Consider the following 19,237-nt stretch of genomic DNA (forward strand, 5'->3'; position numbering starts at 1 on the left):
GCATGCATGCACATACGCATATATGAACCACATAATTGTCCCAGATAATATAGTCTCTGTTTTAAAAATGTCCTAGGATTGTAGAGAATATAGAGAGCGAAGCTGGTAGGCTAATGAAACATTGCATACATAAACAGATCCTATGGGAGGAGGTCACAACTCAGTTTCTTGAAGAGAGACATGAGGAAGCGTGTAGAAGAGATTGATGACTTAAGAAGGCATAGGTACCAAATGTGAAACTTAGAGGGAGAGGCAGCAGCCAAGAGAACATGAGACCAGGCTGTTGAAAACAAAGATTATGGCCAATATGGGGAGGGAGGGAGAGAGGGAGGGAAGGGAAGAGAGAGAATATGAATTGGTGGTATTGAGTATCTTTTTTTAATGCTTGAACTTTATTTTTTTTCCATGAAAGGGCATTTTTATTACTTCTCTACAGACCATCGGAATGAATACATGTGTACATTTTCTCAACTAGCAAACAGGACACAGAGCAAATGTCCTTGATGCTTCGAGATAAGAGTAGTCAGTCACCTGTCTTTGGGAGGATTCAGTTTCTTACGGCGTCTGTGATACTGTCCATGTGGGTACCAGCAATGCTTTGCGGTGAAGAACACCTTGCTGAGTTGTTCTGTCATGAGCCCTTGCTCAAGATGCTTGCGATTTCCTTCTAACTTGGTTCTCAGTATCTGCTCGTGTGTTTCCTCGTTACTATGCAGAAGATCTGGTTGAGGGATAGGTTTGGTGTGTTTGTAGGGGATGTCCACGGAAGGGTGGTAGCACACTATTGTCCTGCCGTCGTACGTGAAAGCCAACTCTACCTTGCAATTGTAGTCATCTGGAAGAGAAGAATATGTAGATTTGTGATGAGCACTAGATAAAGCTCCATTTTGGATTGGAAATAAATGCTTCCAGATAGTTCTGAGTGATATTTCCCATTTCACTGCTGCCGCCATAATCCAGTGATTTCAGTAAATGATACTGTGAAAAGAAACTACCTCTAAAACCTGTTGCTAGGCACACAGATTTTCGTTCTGCATGCTCACCATCTTGCTTCAATTTTGAACTTCATTTTTTTTATTGGATATATTTCATTATTTACATTTCAATGTTACTCCCTTTCCCGGTTTTCTGTCCATAAGCCCGATATCCCTTCCCCCTCTCCCATAAGGATGTTGCCCCCCCCAAGCCCCCCTCACCACCCCCTAACATTCCCCTGCACTGGGGGTTCAACCTTGGCAGGACCAAGGGCTTCCCCTTCCACTGGTGCCCTTACTAGGCTATTCATTGCTACCTATGAGGTCAGAGTCCAGGGTCAGTCCATGTATAGTCTTTGGGTAGTGGCTTAGTCCCTGGAAGCTCTGGTTGGCTGGCATTGTTGTTCATATGGGGCCTCGAGCCCCTTCAGCTTTTCCAGTCCCTTCTCTGATTCCTTCAACGGGGGTCCTGTTCTCAGTTCAGTGGTTTGCTGCTGGCATTTGCCTATGTATTTGCCATATTCTGCTGTGTCTCTCAGGAGAGATCTACATCCAGTTCCTGTCAGTCTGCACCTCTTTGCTTCATCCATCTTATCTAGTTTGGTGGCTGTATATGTATGGGCCACATGTGGGGCAGGCTCTGAATGGGCGTTCCTTCAGCCTCTGTTCTAAATTTTGCCTCCCTATCCCTTCCTAAGGGTATTCTTGTTCCCCTTTTAAAGAAGGAGTGAAGCATTAGCATTTTGGTCATCCTTCTTGAGTTTCATATGTTCTATGTATCTAAGGTGATTCGAGCATTTGGGCGGTATTCAGTGTCTTGATGATAATTCAGTATCTTCCTCTTTCCCTTATCTTGAATCTACATCTCCCATGTTATCTCAGTCAGTGAGAAACAGTGTCAAGGCCTAGGATAGGAGCCCAGGAGACACACGGGGAGACTGGAGAAGTGATGGATAATTGGTTTTAAATCTTGAGAATTATTTCTTTACTGTCTCAATTCCTGTATATCCTATACTTTACAAGATTCTTTTCGTCTTTAAATGATCCAAAATTCTCTTCTTGATAAAAGTATCTAAAATTATTCCTGTTTTCCTTGCGGAATCTGACTTATAGGCACCAAGCAGAGCATCCTAGCATCTTAGTTTGTGAGGGACTTAACTGATTCAGCTGAATAGTGCTTTATATTGACTCAGTTTATCCCAAATTTCCAAGCATTCTTCTTGAACATTATTAAGAACTCCCTACCCAAGTCTAGCATAACTACTGTGTTCAACATCTCTCCCAGCTGTTCTCAATGAAAGCGTCTTTTCTGGAGCCATAGATCCAGTATTTTTCTTGGTGTCTATTGTCTCACAACTGTCTCTAAGTCAGTTCTTCCAGGTCCTTGAAGTGATACCTATCTGCCAATATCCCTCTCCATCCCAGGGACAACTTACAATCATAGCTACCTGGTTGAAGAACCCATCCAGCTCTCTCCCTGCTTTTCAAGATCTGAAACTCACTCTCCCAGTCAGAGATTCTTTAACAACATTATGTGAAAAAAAGAAAAAACGATAGCATATGGTAAATCATAAATCCCTGAGGGGCACCAGCACCTTCAGCGCTGTTGTGTTTCCTGCTTTCACCATTGACAGAGCAAGGAAATAGTGCTGGAGAAAACCTCAGAACCAGAGCCAGGACAGCTGGCTTCTCTTTGAATCTGGCATATTTGAGCTGACCCCCAGCCCTGCCCGGCAGTGGGCAGTGCTCCCTTCTCAGGGAGGGCTGTCATGCTTGTACCTTCTCTTCCTCCTGTCGTCTCCACCTATCAAGCCGACCTCAAGCAAGTGATTGTGTCTCACACCTGAGACAAAACAGAGCAACTGGGAAACGCTCTCCCCTTTCCTTCCACATCACTTCCGTCCAGTCCAATGTGTCTGCATTCCATTAGGCAGTGGCTTTCTTTTGATGACAACCCATTGTTTGGTTCTTCAGTCCCCATCTCCTATATTTTCCTCAGCCTGCTGCCACCAAATTAACCCCACTAACAAAAGCACTCACTGATAAACACAGCTGCTACAAGCTCCTCAATCTCAGCCATGGTTTAAAAGAGCGTTCTATTACTGTCCCCTCGTCATTGTCACTCACCTACTTAAGCTCTTTCTGCCCTCTTATCTGGTCCAAGAGCTCCACCAAGACCACTTATCACAAGATCACTCTGACCGAGTCAGCATGTCCCTGAGGCCCAGCTCCGTGCCTGGTGGTGCCTCGTTCTCTGTGGTGCCACAGAGTCTGTGGCTTCAGCCGGTCAGAGCCATGTTTCCCTTTTCAAAGTATTTTCTGTTTTAGATATATAACCCACAGCTCTTTGGTTTGAATATTAATGCATATATTCAGAGTTTATATCACATTGTTCACTAGAGGCCCCAAAATATAAAGACCTTAGAAGGAGACATAATGTAACAGCCTGAGAGTATAATATCTGTACAAAGTGCAAGAGGGAAAAGGCACAATCCAGAAGCCCTGACTTTCTACATACAATCTTGACTCTCCCACAGAAGATTCTCTGTGTAATCTTGAATAGCTTACTTGACCTCTCTGCTCATTTCTTCATACAGATAACGAAGATAATGATGATTTTGTTCTAGTTATTGTGAGCATTATACTATTATACTATGTTGCTTATATTAGGCACTTAGTAATTGCTGGGCAATACAATATTCTGAAAATTATAAAATTATTGTCTCTTGTCCAGACCTGTCACCTGCCTATAGGACTTGTGTTCAGTTGCCTAGGTGAAAGGTTTACGTGGATGGTGACCAGTACTATCTACCATATCCGTTCAAAGCAAAATCCAGAATTTGTGGTTAACCTCACCTCTTCATTTATTCAGTCTGTCAGTCTTAAAAATAACATCTTTATTCAGAAAAAAGATTATTGGTGAAATTGGAGGTGCCTACTAAGTCATCATTATGTAAGAAAAATTAAAGTCATTGTAGTATTTCCCATGTTAGATAATTTTACCAACATCCCAAAGCATCTTGAGCTACCATGATACAAATTTACTTGTTTGGGTGTTATGTGTGTATGAGTATATGTACATGTGTGAATGTATTTATATATTTATGTGTTGGCAATGATAGGTTGCCAGAAACGAGGAGAAACAACATGCATATAGAAATAAAAGCTCATAACTTCCATTTTCAAGGAATATTTTGAACTGCACAGGCAGCTGAAGCACATCGTGTTGTAGAATCTCATGTATCTTTCAAATGTTTATAAAATAATCACATACTATCAAACTATTATGTCTGTCATATCCTCATGATTATTCTTGCCCTATTTTTGTTCGAGCAGGTATTTCTTTTTCTCTTACATGAGTATTCACTTTGTGCAATATTCTGTTCCACTGGTCCATGCTTTTATTACTCACATCTGAGTGACTTGAAATATGGAAACAATATTCATATTTGGCCCAGTTACCTGAACATAAGAAGTTATGGGTTCAAGATGGAAATAAATAGCCTGGAATTCCCTAGTGATCTTTTAGTGATAGATATAGTCCTTTCAAAAAACCATTTATTAAACACACATCAAATTCTGGCCATTGAGCTAAACGATTTCACGCATTATGTCATTTCAGCATATTAACCACTCTACCATGTAGCAGTGCTAGTCACTACAAATGCCATACAGAGAGCCTGTGCTAAAAAATGTGCTGAAATTCACCAACCCGGTAAATGATAGAGTCTACACTGAAGGTCATGCCCCTCTATTTCACAAAGCCGCTGACTTCATAATTAATTAAATTAATATTTTCATTACTATAATTACAGAGAAATTTTATTTGCTATTATGTCTTAATGAAGTAGGTATTGTATTTATAGTTTGTGCTTTTTTTATTCAGTGAATTCTCATTTTTTAGTAGATTTTCATATGAGTAGATTTGAATTCACTGGACAGGAAACTTCATTACATCATTCCTGATTATTTATCCAATGGCAACATTCAGCTTCCAAGTTCCAGCGAAGGGTTTATAAATCAGTTTTTGTTGTGTTCACATTTCTCTTAGTACTATGGTTTCATTGTATGATGATCATTTTGAAGACTGAATTTCTACAAAGCTAAGACTTTCCATATATTAGTCCTCTTAAAAGTTGAGTTCGATTCCCAGATTACACTCTCAAGTGGCCAAAATGGCTCTGCAGCGAGGCTGGAAGCCCATGATAAATAGAGAATGTTTAGATTGAGTCTTGTGGAGCTGGAGCCCGCATTGATCTTTAGATCCAATTTTGGTGATGTATGCATTAAGATTCCTGGCAAGGAAAACACAGTTCCTACTTGATGAAAACCTGTTTTTTCTGAAGTTGACTCTCATAGAAACTCCCCAGGTAGTGATGAAAAGCAAACACGGAGTTCTCCAACTTTATTATTGAAGAACATAACAGGCAGTGTCTTCAACAGCAGCTTTCCGAGCATGCAGGAAATGTCTTCATATGGCTGTGTGTACAGTGGCAAGGCTTGGGAAGCATTTACAATCACCCAGTGCTTGCCTGAACCTACACCCCAAAGAGCTGACGGACAGAGGTCAGGAAAGCAACTTCGTTCTTATGACCAGAGTCAGCCAAAAGTACAAATGAGGACATTGAGGCAGAAGTTTTAGTTTGGGTGGTTTTGCATTTTTTTCTCCTATTGGTCTTAACATTGAAGTTCTTTCTGTAAGGTATTTTAGATACAACAAATATATGGAACTCTAAACCCATAAAAAATTGAACAAATTTGGTCAAGGATGGCCAGGAATCAATAAGCCAGCACCAATATTGATGATCAGAAAGACTGACTAGAGGTGGCTGAGAATTCAACTCTGTGGTCTTCATAGTAAGAAGAAAAAGTGAAAGGTGATTATTATAAACGAAGTCCACAGAACAGAAACCAATTGGAGACCCATGGAAGAACAAGGCAATACGATGACTTAGGTGTCAGAAATAACAGAAAGATATTTTAAAGCTATCGTATGTATTTTTATGTGCAAAAGAAGTGTTTCATCATGACTGAACAGATGACTAATCTCAAGAGAAATGGAGACTAGAAAAGAGGAACAAATAGAAAATGTAAAGATGGAGATTTGTTATCTGATACAACCTATTTGAAATAGATATGCTTAATATAAGATTACGAATTGCAAAGGAAGGAGTCGGTGAACACGAACCGTAATCAATAGGGCAGGACAGTCCTTTAAACAATCTCACAAAAACCTTGCTGCCATACTGGGTTGTAGGGAGGTGTTGGAGAGCTACCATTTCAAAGTGAATATAACCTGCATTGCAAAAGGAAAAAAACATAAATGAAGAAGAAAAAGTATTTGAGACCTTTATGATTTTTTCCCTAAAATGGCAAAATACATAAACTTGTGAGTTCAAGAAATTGAGGAAGTTCCAAGGATAAGTATGTTTTAACCTCATGTAGTGATTGATACATGTAGCCACATGTACTCTAGAGGTTCTGGCAGAGCGATCACTTTTCAAGTTTGAGACCAGCTTGGGTAACAGTGACATCGTATTTCAAACACAGAAAAATGACAGGAAAACAAAGACAAAAACCTATGGATATCACTTGCAAATTGCTGAAATCCAGGAGGTAAAGAATACTTCTAAGGCAATTTGAGAGAATTGACTTGTGTACAGTTAACAAGGAGGGATTTATAGTAAATTCTGGTCAGAGGCAAGGCAGAAGGAATAGCCAACAAGAAGGCAGCATGTTCAGAAGCAAACCAAAGGGAGAAGAAGCTTATTAACGAGGCATTTTTTAAAATTGCTTGTAATTTAATTTTTTTCCATCTTTATTAAATTGGGTATTTCTTATTTACATTTCAATTGTTATTCCCTTTCCCCGTTTCTGGGTCAACATCCCCCTAGCCCCTCCCCCTCCCCTTCTATATTGGTGTTCCCCTCCCCATCCTCACCCCATTACCACCCTCCCCCCAACAATCCCATTCACTGGGGGTTCAATCTTGGCAGGACCAAGGGCTTCCCCTTCCACTGGTGCTCTTACTAGGATATTCATTGCTACCTATGTGGTTGGAGCCCAGGGTCAGTCCATGTATAGTCTTTGGGTAGTGGCTTAGGCCCTGGAAGCTCTGGTTGTTTGGCATTGTTGTTCATATGGGCTCTCGAACCCCTTCAAGCTCTTTCAGTTCTTTCTCTGATTCCTTCAACGGGGGTCCTGTTCTCAGTTCAGTGGTTTGCTGCCGGCATTCGCCTATGTATTTGCTGTATTCTGGCTGTGTCTCTCAGGAGAGATCTACATCCGGCTCCTGTCGGCCTGCACTTCTTTGCTTCATCCATCTTGTCTAATTGGGTGGCTGTATATGTATGGGCCACATGTGGGGCAGGCTCTGAATGGGTGTTCCTTCAGCCTCTGTTCTAAACTTTGCCTCCCTAATCCCTGCCAAGGGTATTCTTGTTCACCTTTTAAAGGAGGAGTGAAGCATTCGCATTTTGGTCATCCTGCTTGAGTTTCATGTGTTCTGTGCCTCTAGGGTAATTCGAGCATTTTGGCTAATATCCACTTATCATTGAGTGCATACCATGTGTGTTTTCTGTGATTGGGTTACCTCACTCAGGATGATATTTTACAGTTCCATCCATTTGTCTATGAATTTCATAAAGGCATTGTTTTTGATAGCTGAGTAATATTCCATTGTGTAGATGTACCACATTTTCTGTATCCATTCCTCTGTTGAAGGGCATCTGGGTTCTTTCCAGCTTCTGGCTATTATAAATGAGGCTGCTATGAACATAGTGGAGCATGTGTCTTTGTTATATGTTGGGGCATCTTTTGGGTATATGCCCAAGAGAGGTATAGCTGGATCCTCAGGCAGTTCAATGTCCAATTTTCTGAGCAACCTCCAGACTAATTTCCAAAATGGTTGTACCAGTCTGCAATCCCACCAACAGTGGAGGAGTGTTCCTCTTTCTCCACATCCTCGCTAGCATCTGCTGTCACCTGAGTTTTTGATCTTAGCCATTCTCACTGGTGTGAGGTGGAATCTCAGGGTTGTTTTGATTTGCATTTCCCTGATGACTAAAGATGTTGAACATTTCTTTAGGTGTTTCTCAGCCATTTGACATTCCTTAGCTGTGAATTCTTTGTTTAGCTCTGAACCCCATTTTTTAATAGAGTTATTTTTCTCCCTGCAGTCTAACTTTGTGAGTTCTTTGTGTATTTTGGATATAAGTCCTCTATCAGTTGTAGTGTCAATGAGGGTGCTGAGGGTACCTGGAAGAGAATGGGGGACAAGAGACGCGAAGGACACCAAGACAAGAGTCTGATCAAGCTAACAATTTTATTTTTCCCCAAGGCTGAATTTATACCATAACAGGGGTAACAGAGGGAGGTGGGAACTAAGAAACATTTACACAGGCCAAGGACAGAGTATTCCTGTGGTCAGCAAATCGGCTGATGTTGACAGGATGTCAGAAAAGTCACAAGTTTGTCATATCTATTAGTCAGCAGGATGTTGGTTTTTCAGAAAGGTTACAGGTCATCACATTGGGCATCTTGACATCAGATGTATTTCTCAGCAAGGCCAGAGCTTTATCATATCATTATTCATCCTGACCCCCAGATTTGTATTAGTCTTCTGCAGCTGGCTGGGGATTTTCCATGAACCCAGCATACTCTAATCATAATAATAACATCAATAATGAAGGGCTTCAAGGGCATTGCTCCCAACATTGTAGGATTGGTAAAGGTCTTTTCCCAATCTGTTGGCTGCCGTTTTGTCCCAATGACAGTGTCCTTTACCTTACAGAAGCTTTGCAGTTTTATGGGATCCCATTTGTTGATTCTTGATCTTAGAGCATAAGCCTTTGTTGTTTTGTTCAGGAAAATTTCTCCAGTAACCATGTGTTCCAGATGCTTCCCCACTTTTTCTTCTATTAGTGTGAGTGTATCTGGTCTGATGTGGAGGTCCTTAATTCACTTGGACTTAAGCTTTGTACAGGGTGATAAGCATGGATTGATCTGCATTCTTCTACATGCTGACCTCCAGTTGAACCAGCACCATTTGTTGAAAATGCTATCTTTTTTCCATTGGATGGTTTTGGCTCCTTTGTCAAAAATCAAGTGACCATAGGTGTGTGGGTTCATTTCCGGGTCTTCAGTTCTATTCCACTTGTCTATCTGTCTCTGTACCAACGCCATACAGTTTTTATCACAATTGCTCTGTAATACTGCTTGAGTTCAGGGATAGTGATTCCCCCGGAAGTTCTTTTATGGTTGAGGATAGTTTTAGCTATCCTGGGTTTTTTGTTATTCCAGATGAATTTGCAAATTGTTCTGTCTAACTCTTTGAAGAATTGGATTGGTATTTTGATGGGGATTGCATTGAATCTGTAGATCGCTTTTGGTAAAATGACCATTTTTACTATATTAATCCTGCCAAACCATGAGCATGGGAGGTCTTTCCAACTTCTGAGATCATCTTCAATTTCTTTCTTCAGAGGCTTGAAGTTCTTATCAAACAGATCTTTCACTTGCTTGGTTAGAGTCACACTCAGGTATTTTATATTATTTGGGACTATTAAGAAGGGTGTCGTTTCCCTAATTTCTTTCTCAGCTTGTTTCTCTTTTGTGTAGAGGAAGGCTACTGATTTATTTGAGTTAATTTTATACCCAGCCACTTTGCTGAAGGTGTTTATAAGGTTTAGTAGTTCTCTGGTGGAACTTTTGGGATCACTTAAATATACTATCTTATCATCTGCAAATCGTGATATTTTGACTTCTTCCTTTCCAATCTGTATTCCTTTGATCTCCTTTTGTTGTCTGATTGCTCTGGCTAGGTCTTGGAGAAATATATTTCATAAGTAGGGAGAGAGTGGGCAGCCTTTTCTAGTCCCTGATTTTGGTGGGATTGCTTCAAGTTTCTCTCCATTTAGTTTAATATTAGCTACTGGTTTGCTATATATGGCTTTTACTATATTTACGTATCGGCCTTGAATTCCTGTTCTTTCCAGGACTTTTTTTCATGAAGGGGTGTTGAATTTTGTGAAATGCATTCTCAGCATCTAATGAAATGATCATGTGGTTTTGTTCTTTCAGTTTGTTTATATAGTGGATTACATTGATGGTTTTCTGTATATAAAACCATCCCTGCATGCCTGGGATGATGCCTACTTGATCATGATGGATGATTGCTTTGATGTGTTCTTGGTTTCGGTTTGCAAGAATTTTATTGAGTATTTTTGCATTGATAATCATAAGGGAAATTGATCTGAAGTTCTCTTTCTTTGTTGGGTCTTTGTGTGGTTTAGGTATAAGAGTAATTGTGGCTTCATAGAAGGAATTCGGTAGTGCTCCGTCTGTTTCAATTTTGTGGAACAGTTTGGATAGTATTGGTATGAGGTTTTCAATGAATGTCTAATAGAATTCTGCACTGAACCCATCTGGACATGGGCTCTTTTTGGTTGGGAGACCTTTAATGATTGCTTCTATTTCTTTAGGAGTTATGGGGTTGTTTAAATGGTTTATCTGTTCCTGATTTAACTTCAGTAACTGGTATCTGTCTAGGAAATTACCTATTTCCTCTAGATTTTCAAGTTTTGTTGAATATAGGCTTTTGTAGTAGGAGCTGATGATCTTTTGAATTTCCTCTGTTTCTGTTGTTATGTCTCCCTTTTCATTTCTGATTTTGTTAATTTGGACACTCTCTCTCTGTCCTCTGGTTAGGCTGACTAAGGGTTTATGTATCTTGTTGATTTTCACAAAGAAACAGCTTTTGGTTCTGTTGATTCTTTGTATAGTCCTTTTTGTTTCTGCCTGGTTGATTTCAGCTCTGAGTTTGATTATTTCTGGCCTTCTATTCCTCCTGGGTGTATTTGCTTCTTTTTGTTCTAGAACTTTTATGTGTGCTGTCAAGCTGGTGATATATTCTCTCTCCTGTTTCTTTCTGGAGGCACTCAGAGCTATGAGTTTTCCTTAGTACAGCTTTCATTGTGTCCCATAGGTTTGGGTATTCTGTACCTTCATTTTCATTAAATTCTAATACATCTTTAATTTCTTTGTTTATTTCTTCCTTGACCAGGTTATCATTGAGTAGAGAATTGTTCAACTTCCATGTATACGTGAGTATTCTTTCCTTATTGCTATTGAAGACCAGCTTTAGCCTGTGGTGGTCTGATAGGACACTTGGGATTATTTCTATCTTTCTGTATCTGTTGAGGCCTGTTTTGCGCCAGAATATATGTTTAATTTTGGAGAAAGTGCTATGAGGTGGTGAGAAGAAGGTATATCCTTTTGTTTTAGGATATAATGTTCTATAAATATCTGTTAAGTCCATTTAGTTCATGACTTCTGTTAGTCTGTCTATGTCTCTGTCTAATTTCTGTTTCCATGATCTGTCCATTGATGAGAGTGGGGTGTTGAAATCTCCTACTCTTATTATGTGAGGTGCAATGTGCACTTTGATCTTTAGTAAGGTTTCTTTTATTTATGTAGGTGCCCTTTTATTTGGAGCATAGATATTTAGGATTGAGAGTTCATCTTGGTGGAGTTTTCCTTTGATGAATATGAAGTGTCCTTCCTCATCTTTTTTGATAACTTTTGGTGGAAAATCAATTTTATTCAATATTAGAATGGCTACTCCAACTTCCTTCTTCAGACCATTTTCTTGGAAAGTTGTTTTCCAGCCTTTTACTCTGAGGTAGTCTGTCTTTATCTCTGACGTGTGTTTCCTTTAGGCAGCATAATGCTGTGTCCTCATTATGTATCCAGTTTGTTACTCTGTGTCTTTTTATTGGGGAATTGAGTCTGTCGATGTTGAGAGATATTAAGTAATAGTGATTGTTGTTTTCTGTTATCTTTATTTGGAGGTGAGATTATGTTTGTGTTCTTTTTTTCTCTTTGTTTTGTTGCAAAATGATTAGTTTCTTGCTTTTTCTAGGGTGTAGCTTGCTTCCTTGTGTAGGGTTTTACCATTTATTATCCTTTGTAGGGATGGATTTGTAGAAAGATATTGTGTAAAGTTGGTTTTATCATGGAATATCTTGGTTTCTCCATCTATGTTAATTGAGAGTTTTGCTGGATATAGTAACCTGGACTGGCATTTGTGTTCTCTTAGGGTCTGTGTGACATCTGTCCAGGATCTTCTGGCTTTTATAGTTTCTGGTGAGAAGTCTGGTATAATTCTGATAGGCCTTTGTATGTTACTTGACTTTTTCTCTTACTGATTTTAATATTCTTTCTTTGTTTTGTGCATTTGTTGTTTTGACTATTATGTGATGGGAGGTGTTTCTTTTCTGGTCCAATCTATTTGGAGTTCTGTAGGCTTCTTGTATGTTTATGGGCATCTCTTTCTTTAGGTTAGGGAAATTTTCTTCTATGATTTTGTTGAAGGTATTTACTTGTCCTTTGAGTTGGAAGTCTTCACTCTCTTTCATACCTATTATCCTTAGGTTTGATCTTCTCATTGTGCCCTGGATTTCCTGTATGTTTTGGGTCAGTAGCTTTTTCCATTTTACATTATCTTTGACAGTTGTGTTGATGATTTCTATGGAATCTTATGCTCCTGAGATTCTTCTATCTCTTGTATTCTGTTGGTGATGCTTGTATCTATGGCTCCTTGTCTTTTCCTTTTGTTTTATATATCCAGGGTTGTCTCCCTTTGTGCTTTCTTTATTGTTTCTATTTCCATTTTCAATTTCTTCACCTGTTTGATTGTGTTTTCCTATAATTCTTTCAGGAATTTTTGTGTTTCCTCTCTAAGTTCTTCTACTTGTTTACTTGTGTTTTCTTGCATTTCTTTAAGGGAGTTTTTTTTTATGTCTTTCTTAAAGTCTTCCATCATCATGATGAAATGTGGTTTTAAATCTAGATCTTGCTTTTGTGGTGTGTTTGGATATTCAGTGTTTGCTTTGGTGGGAGAATTGGGCTCAGATGATGCCATGCCATTTTGCTTTCTGTTGCTTGGATTCCCGCACTTGCCTCTTGCCATCAGATTGTCTCTGGTGTTACCTTTTTCTGCTATTTCTGACAGTGGCTAGACCTTCCTATAGACATGTGTGTCCGGAGTGCTGTAGACCTGTTTTCCTGTTTTCTTCCAGCCAGTTTTGGGAACAGAGTCTTCTGCTTTCAGGTGTGTAGTCCTTCCTGTTCATTGACTTTCGACTCTCCCTGAGGGTGCACGTCCTGAGTCTACCAGGCAGGTCACTTGGAGCAGAAAAGTTGGTCTTACCTCTGGTCTCGGGCTTGAAGTCGCTCCTCGGGGCTCGGTTTCAGCTCTCCATGAGGTCAGCAACCAGAAGGGCCTGCCCCTCCTTTTCCTGGGTCCCTGTGCACAGGAGACCCAGATGGTGCTATGCGTTTTTCTCTAGAGTCAGAATTGTGGGCAGAGAGTATTCTCCTCTGGTTTTTCAGGCGTGTCTGGTCCTCTGAAGGTCTAGCTCTCCCTCTCATCGGATTTGGGTGCAAGAATTTGTTTGCCTGGGTCCATTCAGATCCAGGAACAGTCTGGACTGCAGGACTCCTGCAGCTTGCCTGCCCCTATATTCCTGTGCCCAGAGGCCCTATACACTTTCTCTTGGTCCAGAAATGTGGGCAAAGGTGGGCAGAAGTGGCAGTCTCTCCTGTTCTGCAGTCTCAGGATTGCCCACACGTCTGGGTGATGAGTTTTCTCTCCCACGGGGTTTGGGAGCAGGGAGCTGTGGGCTGGGATCAGCGAGGTTCAGCACCAGCTAGAAACCAGAAGTTAATTTAATTTTTTACAATCCAGAGTTTAACTCCTTTCAGATCCCATCTCTCACAGTTCCTTATCTCATTCTTCCTCCCCCCTGTTTTCAAGGGGATATCCCCCATCCAGGCCTTTCTACTGCCAGGGTCCTCAAGTCTTTATAGGTTTAGGTGAATCCCACTGAAGCCATACCAAGCAGTCCTCTGCTGTGTGTGTGTGTGTGTGTGTGTGTGTGTGTGTGTGTGTGTGTGTGTGTGTGTAAGGCATGGGGGGCTCAGACCAGCTCTTTCATGCTGCCTCGTTGGTGGCTCAGTATCTGAGAGATCTTGGGGTTCTAGGTTAGTTGAGATTGCTGGTCTTCTTCTGGCCCTCCTCCTGGGCTTCTTCTCGCCTTTCCCTAATTCCACCACAGATTTCCCTGACTTCAGTCCAATGGTTGGGTGTAAGTATCTGCATCTGTCTCAGTCAGCTGCTTGTTGAGCCTCTCCAAGGGCAGCCATGCTAGGCTCCTGTCTGTAAGCACACCATAGCATCAGTAATAGTGTCAGCCCTTGGAGTCTCCCCTTGAGATGGATCCCGATTTGGGTCATAAGAATAGCACTGGAGATAATCATCACAACCGATTTCAAGTTATAAAACACTCTTGGTAGCAAAAGTAACATGACATGGCACAAAACAGACACAAAATTAATGGAATGGAACACATGACCCAGACACAAACTCAAGAAACTACAGTCACCTCGTTTTTGACAAAGAACTAAAAACTAATTGAAGTAAAGACATAATATTCAACACATGGTGCTGGTGAAAATGGATATCAACATGTAGAAAAATGAAGCTAAATCCTTATTTTTTGTCCTATACAAAATCCATTCCCAGTAGACCAGGCATCTTAATATAAGACCAAAACTCTGAGGTTAGAGGAGAAAGTAGGGAAATCAGTCCAAGACAGATTTTTTCCACAAGGGCTTTTCTTAGACTCTTGATACTCAGGAAATTAGGACATTTGGCTGACAAATGGAAGTTATTGTAGCTAAAAACCTTCTGTCCAGCAAAAGACACAGTAAATGCAATAAAGAGATGGTGTGGTGATTTGAATAGAAATGGCCCCCATGGGCTCATATATTTGAATGCTTGGTCATTAGGGAGCAGTATTACTTGGTAGGGATTAGAAGTTGTGGCCTTGTTGGAGGAAATGTGTCACAAGTGTTTGAGTGTGTTTGTGTGTGTGTGTGTGTGTGTGTGTGTGTGTGTCAGGGAGAGGGGTTGAGGAGTTTTAAATGCTCAAGTGTCTATTTCTGTCTTTGGATCCAGATATAGAACTCTTAGCTACTCTCTAGCACCATATCTGCCTGCATGCTGCCATACTTCTTGCTATGATGACAGTGAACTAAACCTCTGAAGTATAAGCAAGTTCCAATTAAATGCTTTCTTTTATAAGAGTTGCTATGGAGGATTGGTGTTTGCCCTCTATCCACCAATATAAAACGTCAAGAATGGCTGCATGCATCTTAAACCCCAGAATTGGGCAGGGATTAGAGACAGGAAGACCCTGAAAGTTTAAGCTGACATTCAGTAAGAGACCATTTCAAGCAAACAAATACCAACCCCAAACCCCCAAAAGCAAACCAAAATAAAACAAATAAAACCCAAGACACACAAACAAAACCTCAAACCCCAAAACACCATAAACAAACAAACAAACAAACAAACAAACAAACAGAGAATGCTGGAAGAAGACACCTGACATACTGTTCTGGCCTCTACATGTGCATGCTTGGGTATGCATACTGCATATTCACAGTCATGCAACACACACACACACACACACACACACACACACACACACACAAACTACATAAAGACTCCATCTTACTCTGGTCAGAATGCCAGTTTTTAAGAAAACAAATAATAAATGGTGCAAGGATGTGAAAACAAAACAAAACCAAACAAAAACCAAAGGAGAACCCTTGACGGTGCTGGTGGGATTGCAAACCAGTCCACTAACTCTGCAACACAGCTGTATGACTTTTGTGTATTTATCCAAAGGACTCTAAGCTAAACCGTCACTGTTTATTACAGCACGACTCACAGCAGCTAAGTTATGAAACAACACAGGTGTCCAACAACTGGAGGATGGACAAGGAAAGTGCAGTGTATATACACAATAGAATTTTTTTCTAGCCCTAAAGAAAACAAAGCGATGTCATTTGCTGGAAACTGGATACAACAGGACATAATCATGTTGAATGAATTATGCTAGTCTCATAAAGACAAATATTGTATGTTTTCTTTTATTTGTGATTCTTATAATTTATATAGATACATAAAATTATGTATGTGTATGTGACATGAAAGTAGGAGTCAAGCTGACCAGTGGGACACAGGACGAGCAAAACAAAGGGGGGAGGGGCAAGAAGAAGGAGGGTGGGATATGGGGGTGGTGCCATACATACAGCACTTACTTCTTCAAAAACTTATTTTTTTTAAAAAAAAATAAGATTATTTCTATATATTAAGAAGGAGCTTTCTGAATTGGAGACAAAGAAAACTACCTGATAATCTAACATCATAATCAGAAGAGAGAGTATTGGTTTTGGGATAAATTTTATAAAAGGAAATAAACTTAACTAGGAGTGATGTACTACACTGAAAATTGTAAAATGTGGATAGATACTTTAACCTTCTTTTAAACTGAGAGCCTCCGATTTTAAATCTATGTGAGGAGAATTCTTAGAAAGTTAGGAAGTAAACTGGAACATAAATGGCTGGATACTCACCTGAAGAACTGTGGGCTTCTGAGCTCCCAGGATGCTTGTCATATCACAGTGCCTGGATCAGCAAGTAGCAACAAAGGTTAGCCCTGAGGAGGCCAAGCCTAAAGAGCACCTCCATGTGGAAATGTCTCCCTTGTGGGTCTAAATTCTGAAAAATTCTGCCAAGTGATTATCAAAACTGGTAAAACATATTTCTAGGTCTGCAAGAATTAAAACATAGTGGTCATCACTACATCCCAATGTTACATTGATAACTCTATACAGTCTAGTATTACAGCAGAGGTAAGAGCAGGGAATGTAGTTACTTTGCTTTTCTAATCAAAGTCAAGGCTGACTCGTCTCTCCTGGGTATGAGAAGAACAGCGGAGACATCACTCTCTGATGGCTCAGGGTTGCTGCAGCTGTTGCTATGTTACCACTGAGTCCTTTTTCAATGCCCCAGAGGGGTTTGGTAGTGAGTCATGTCTGCAAAGAAGGTGCGTCACATTATACTTATAAATAGAGATGAAAAGAGTGGCTATGTCTTTGGAAGTCCTTATTATTGGCAAATATTTAGGTAAGATCAAGTTTGTTAATTTGCACACTTGGAATAAAAATAGAATAGACATTTTTTCTAAACACTGAGAGCATAAATGTATAAACAAACAAAAAAAAGAATCACAGGTTCAATATTCTTCTTTCAAGTGAAGCTTCTATTTTGGAAGGTATCTATTCCCTTTCTCTTCTTCCTACAGACTTCCAGGATTTTTACCAGAGTGAAGCCTTTGCTAAGAGGACATTAAGAAAAGGACTGTGAGATGCTTTGCAGCTATGCATCCAAGTAACCAAGCCACCTAAACAAAAGATAACTCCACAAAGAAACGAAATGTTTTCTTACTAGTAGAGGTGGGTCCTAGGTAGTTCCAAAGATGTACAACGGATATGCCTTGGGGTATGAGGAGACCCTCCATTTATGTTTTTGCATGGTAATGCTTCTGGAAGCCCAGTCTCTAGAGCATCACTCCTGGACTCCACATCAGTAGCTAAGGAACTGTGCTTGCCCCTGCATGTGGATCCTTTCAGAGGTTGGTGATTTTACTCTGCTCTCTTCATCTCCAAGTTCTGGGTAAGCTTCAAGGGCATGCAGTGCAGTCTATTGTTGGGGCACTGCATGTTGTTCCTGGCTGCCTGCGTCTTGGCTCTGACTTGCCTTCTCTCTAGTATTTCTGGCCAGGGATAATGTCAGGTGCTTGAGGAAAGGAGCAGTTGTCTTTTGGGAAATACTGTTTTTGTTGAGATGAGTAATGGCTGGGCTCTGCGTGTCCCTGTTAGCTATGTCCCAAGGTGGCATACTGCCTTGCTTTCTAAAAACTTCACTTCTCCACGTTGCAATAAAAGCAGGAGCATTAAAGCCTCAATCACAAAGGGGTCCATGCCATAAACCATCAGGACAAAGAGGACAGGCCTGTAGACATGGAGCCCACGTTAGAGGGAGAGGGGTTGTCATATTGGGGATCATCGTGGCTTGGATCCCCATGCTTACTCTTCTCACTTCATGGTAAGGTAAAGGCTTGTGTCTTTCATCATAGTGATGGCCATGGTACCTACCCTAAAGCCCTCCATATACTTTCATGAGCAGAAGCTGTCTTTATCATGTGTTAAGATTACTGCCAGTGGTTGGGGATTTGGCTCAGCGGAAGAGCGCTTGCCTAGTAAGCGCAAGGCCCTGGGTTCAGTCCCCAGCTCCGAAAAAAAGAAAAGAAAAAAAAAAGATAACTGCCAGTTAGGGTTCATCGAAGTTAGGGCTTGAATAGTCCAAGTATCCTGCTCATTCTTGAATGCATTCAGGCTCTGAGAATTCCATATTCGGTCTTCAGTCAGAATAGAGGCTTTCCCCAGCGAGTGAGCCCTGGGCCCAATGGGTACTTTTTACAGTGTCTGGCTCTGTAATGACAAGAGATAGAAGAATTGCAGATAGTGTATAAGGAACATTCATCGTTATGAATTATATAGAATTCAGGATGTTCCTAGGAGTGTGCTGGTGAGGCCTCTGGAGTTAGCAGAGTCCTAGGGCAGATGATAGTCTAGCTAATGGGGTCACTGACAAACGCTCTTGTCAGGCAATGGAAATTAGTGTAATGGATGCTTAGCTTCCTGCAGCACAATGCTAGCATCTTCAAACTCCCCCAGGGTTAGTCTTTCCTTAGGCATCACCACTGCATAACTGATGGGTCCAATCTCTTACAAGACCTTCAGACGTCTGCCTTCCACTCCCATCAAGCAGGTGTCAGATATGCACAACTTGGGAGGCATGAGCATTTAGAGGTAGCCATTTTTCTTTGGCACCTCCCACTGCCTTTGTGCTTATAGATACTTAGGGGCCAGCCACCTCCTCCTCCCCTCCATAGTCTAATGCACCTTCACCACTTCCACCACTTCCTTTGCTTCTTTGTGGCTGCCTCTGCTCCTGCCACACACTCCACTGTCTCTGGAATGGGACATTTTTCTTTTTTTAAATGTTAGCCTCCTTGTATGCCTTGGATGCAGTCCGTTTGTCTCAAAAAACTGTTCAGAGTGGCTAAATTACCCATAACAGCTGAAATTTCCATTTTGATTTGCCAGAAATTAGTAGGGTGTGTTTTCCAACAAAGCTAAAGCTCCTAGAATAAAAATTAAAACCTTCAGTAAAAAGTTACATTCATCACGTGAAAAAGAGACACAGCATAGTTGCAGGAGATTCCATTTTTCACTGATTTTTTTCCTTCTTTGTCATAACATGTCACATTAAAATGATACTCTGG

The 19,237-nt window shown here is 40.7% G+C and overlaps 1 protein-coding gene across 1 annotated transcript; it reads right to left on the reverse strand.

Annotated features, from left to right (window-relative positions):
* Positions 1 to 527: 527 nt before the first annotated feature.
* LOC116906560 (28S ribosomal protein L42, mitochondrial-like) lies at positions 528 to 953 on the reverse strand. Its single transcript, XM_032909273.1, has one exon. It carries the CDS (start codon positions 951 to 953, stop codon positions 528 to 530), a length of 426 nt encoding a protein of 141 aa, XP_032765164.1.
* Positions 954 to 19,237: the final 18,284 nt, after the last annotated feature.

The sequence above is a fragment of the Rattus rattus genome, chromosome 8 (assembly GCF_011064425.1).
Source record: "Rattus rattus isolate New Zealand chromosome 8, Rrattus_CSIRO_v1, whole genome shotgun sequence".
Taxonomy (NCBI): Eukaryota; Metazoa; Chordata; class Mammalia; order Rodentia; family Muridae; genus Rattus; species Rattus rattus.

Excerpts from the sequence above, each read along its gene's own strand:
- LOC116906560 (XM_032909273.1), bottom strand. The coding sequence starts at position 953 with ATGGCGGCAGCAGTGAAATGGGAAATATCACTCAGAACTATCTGGAAG.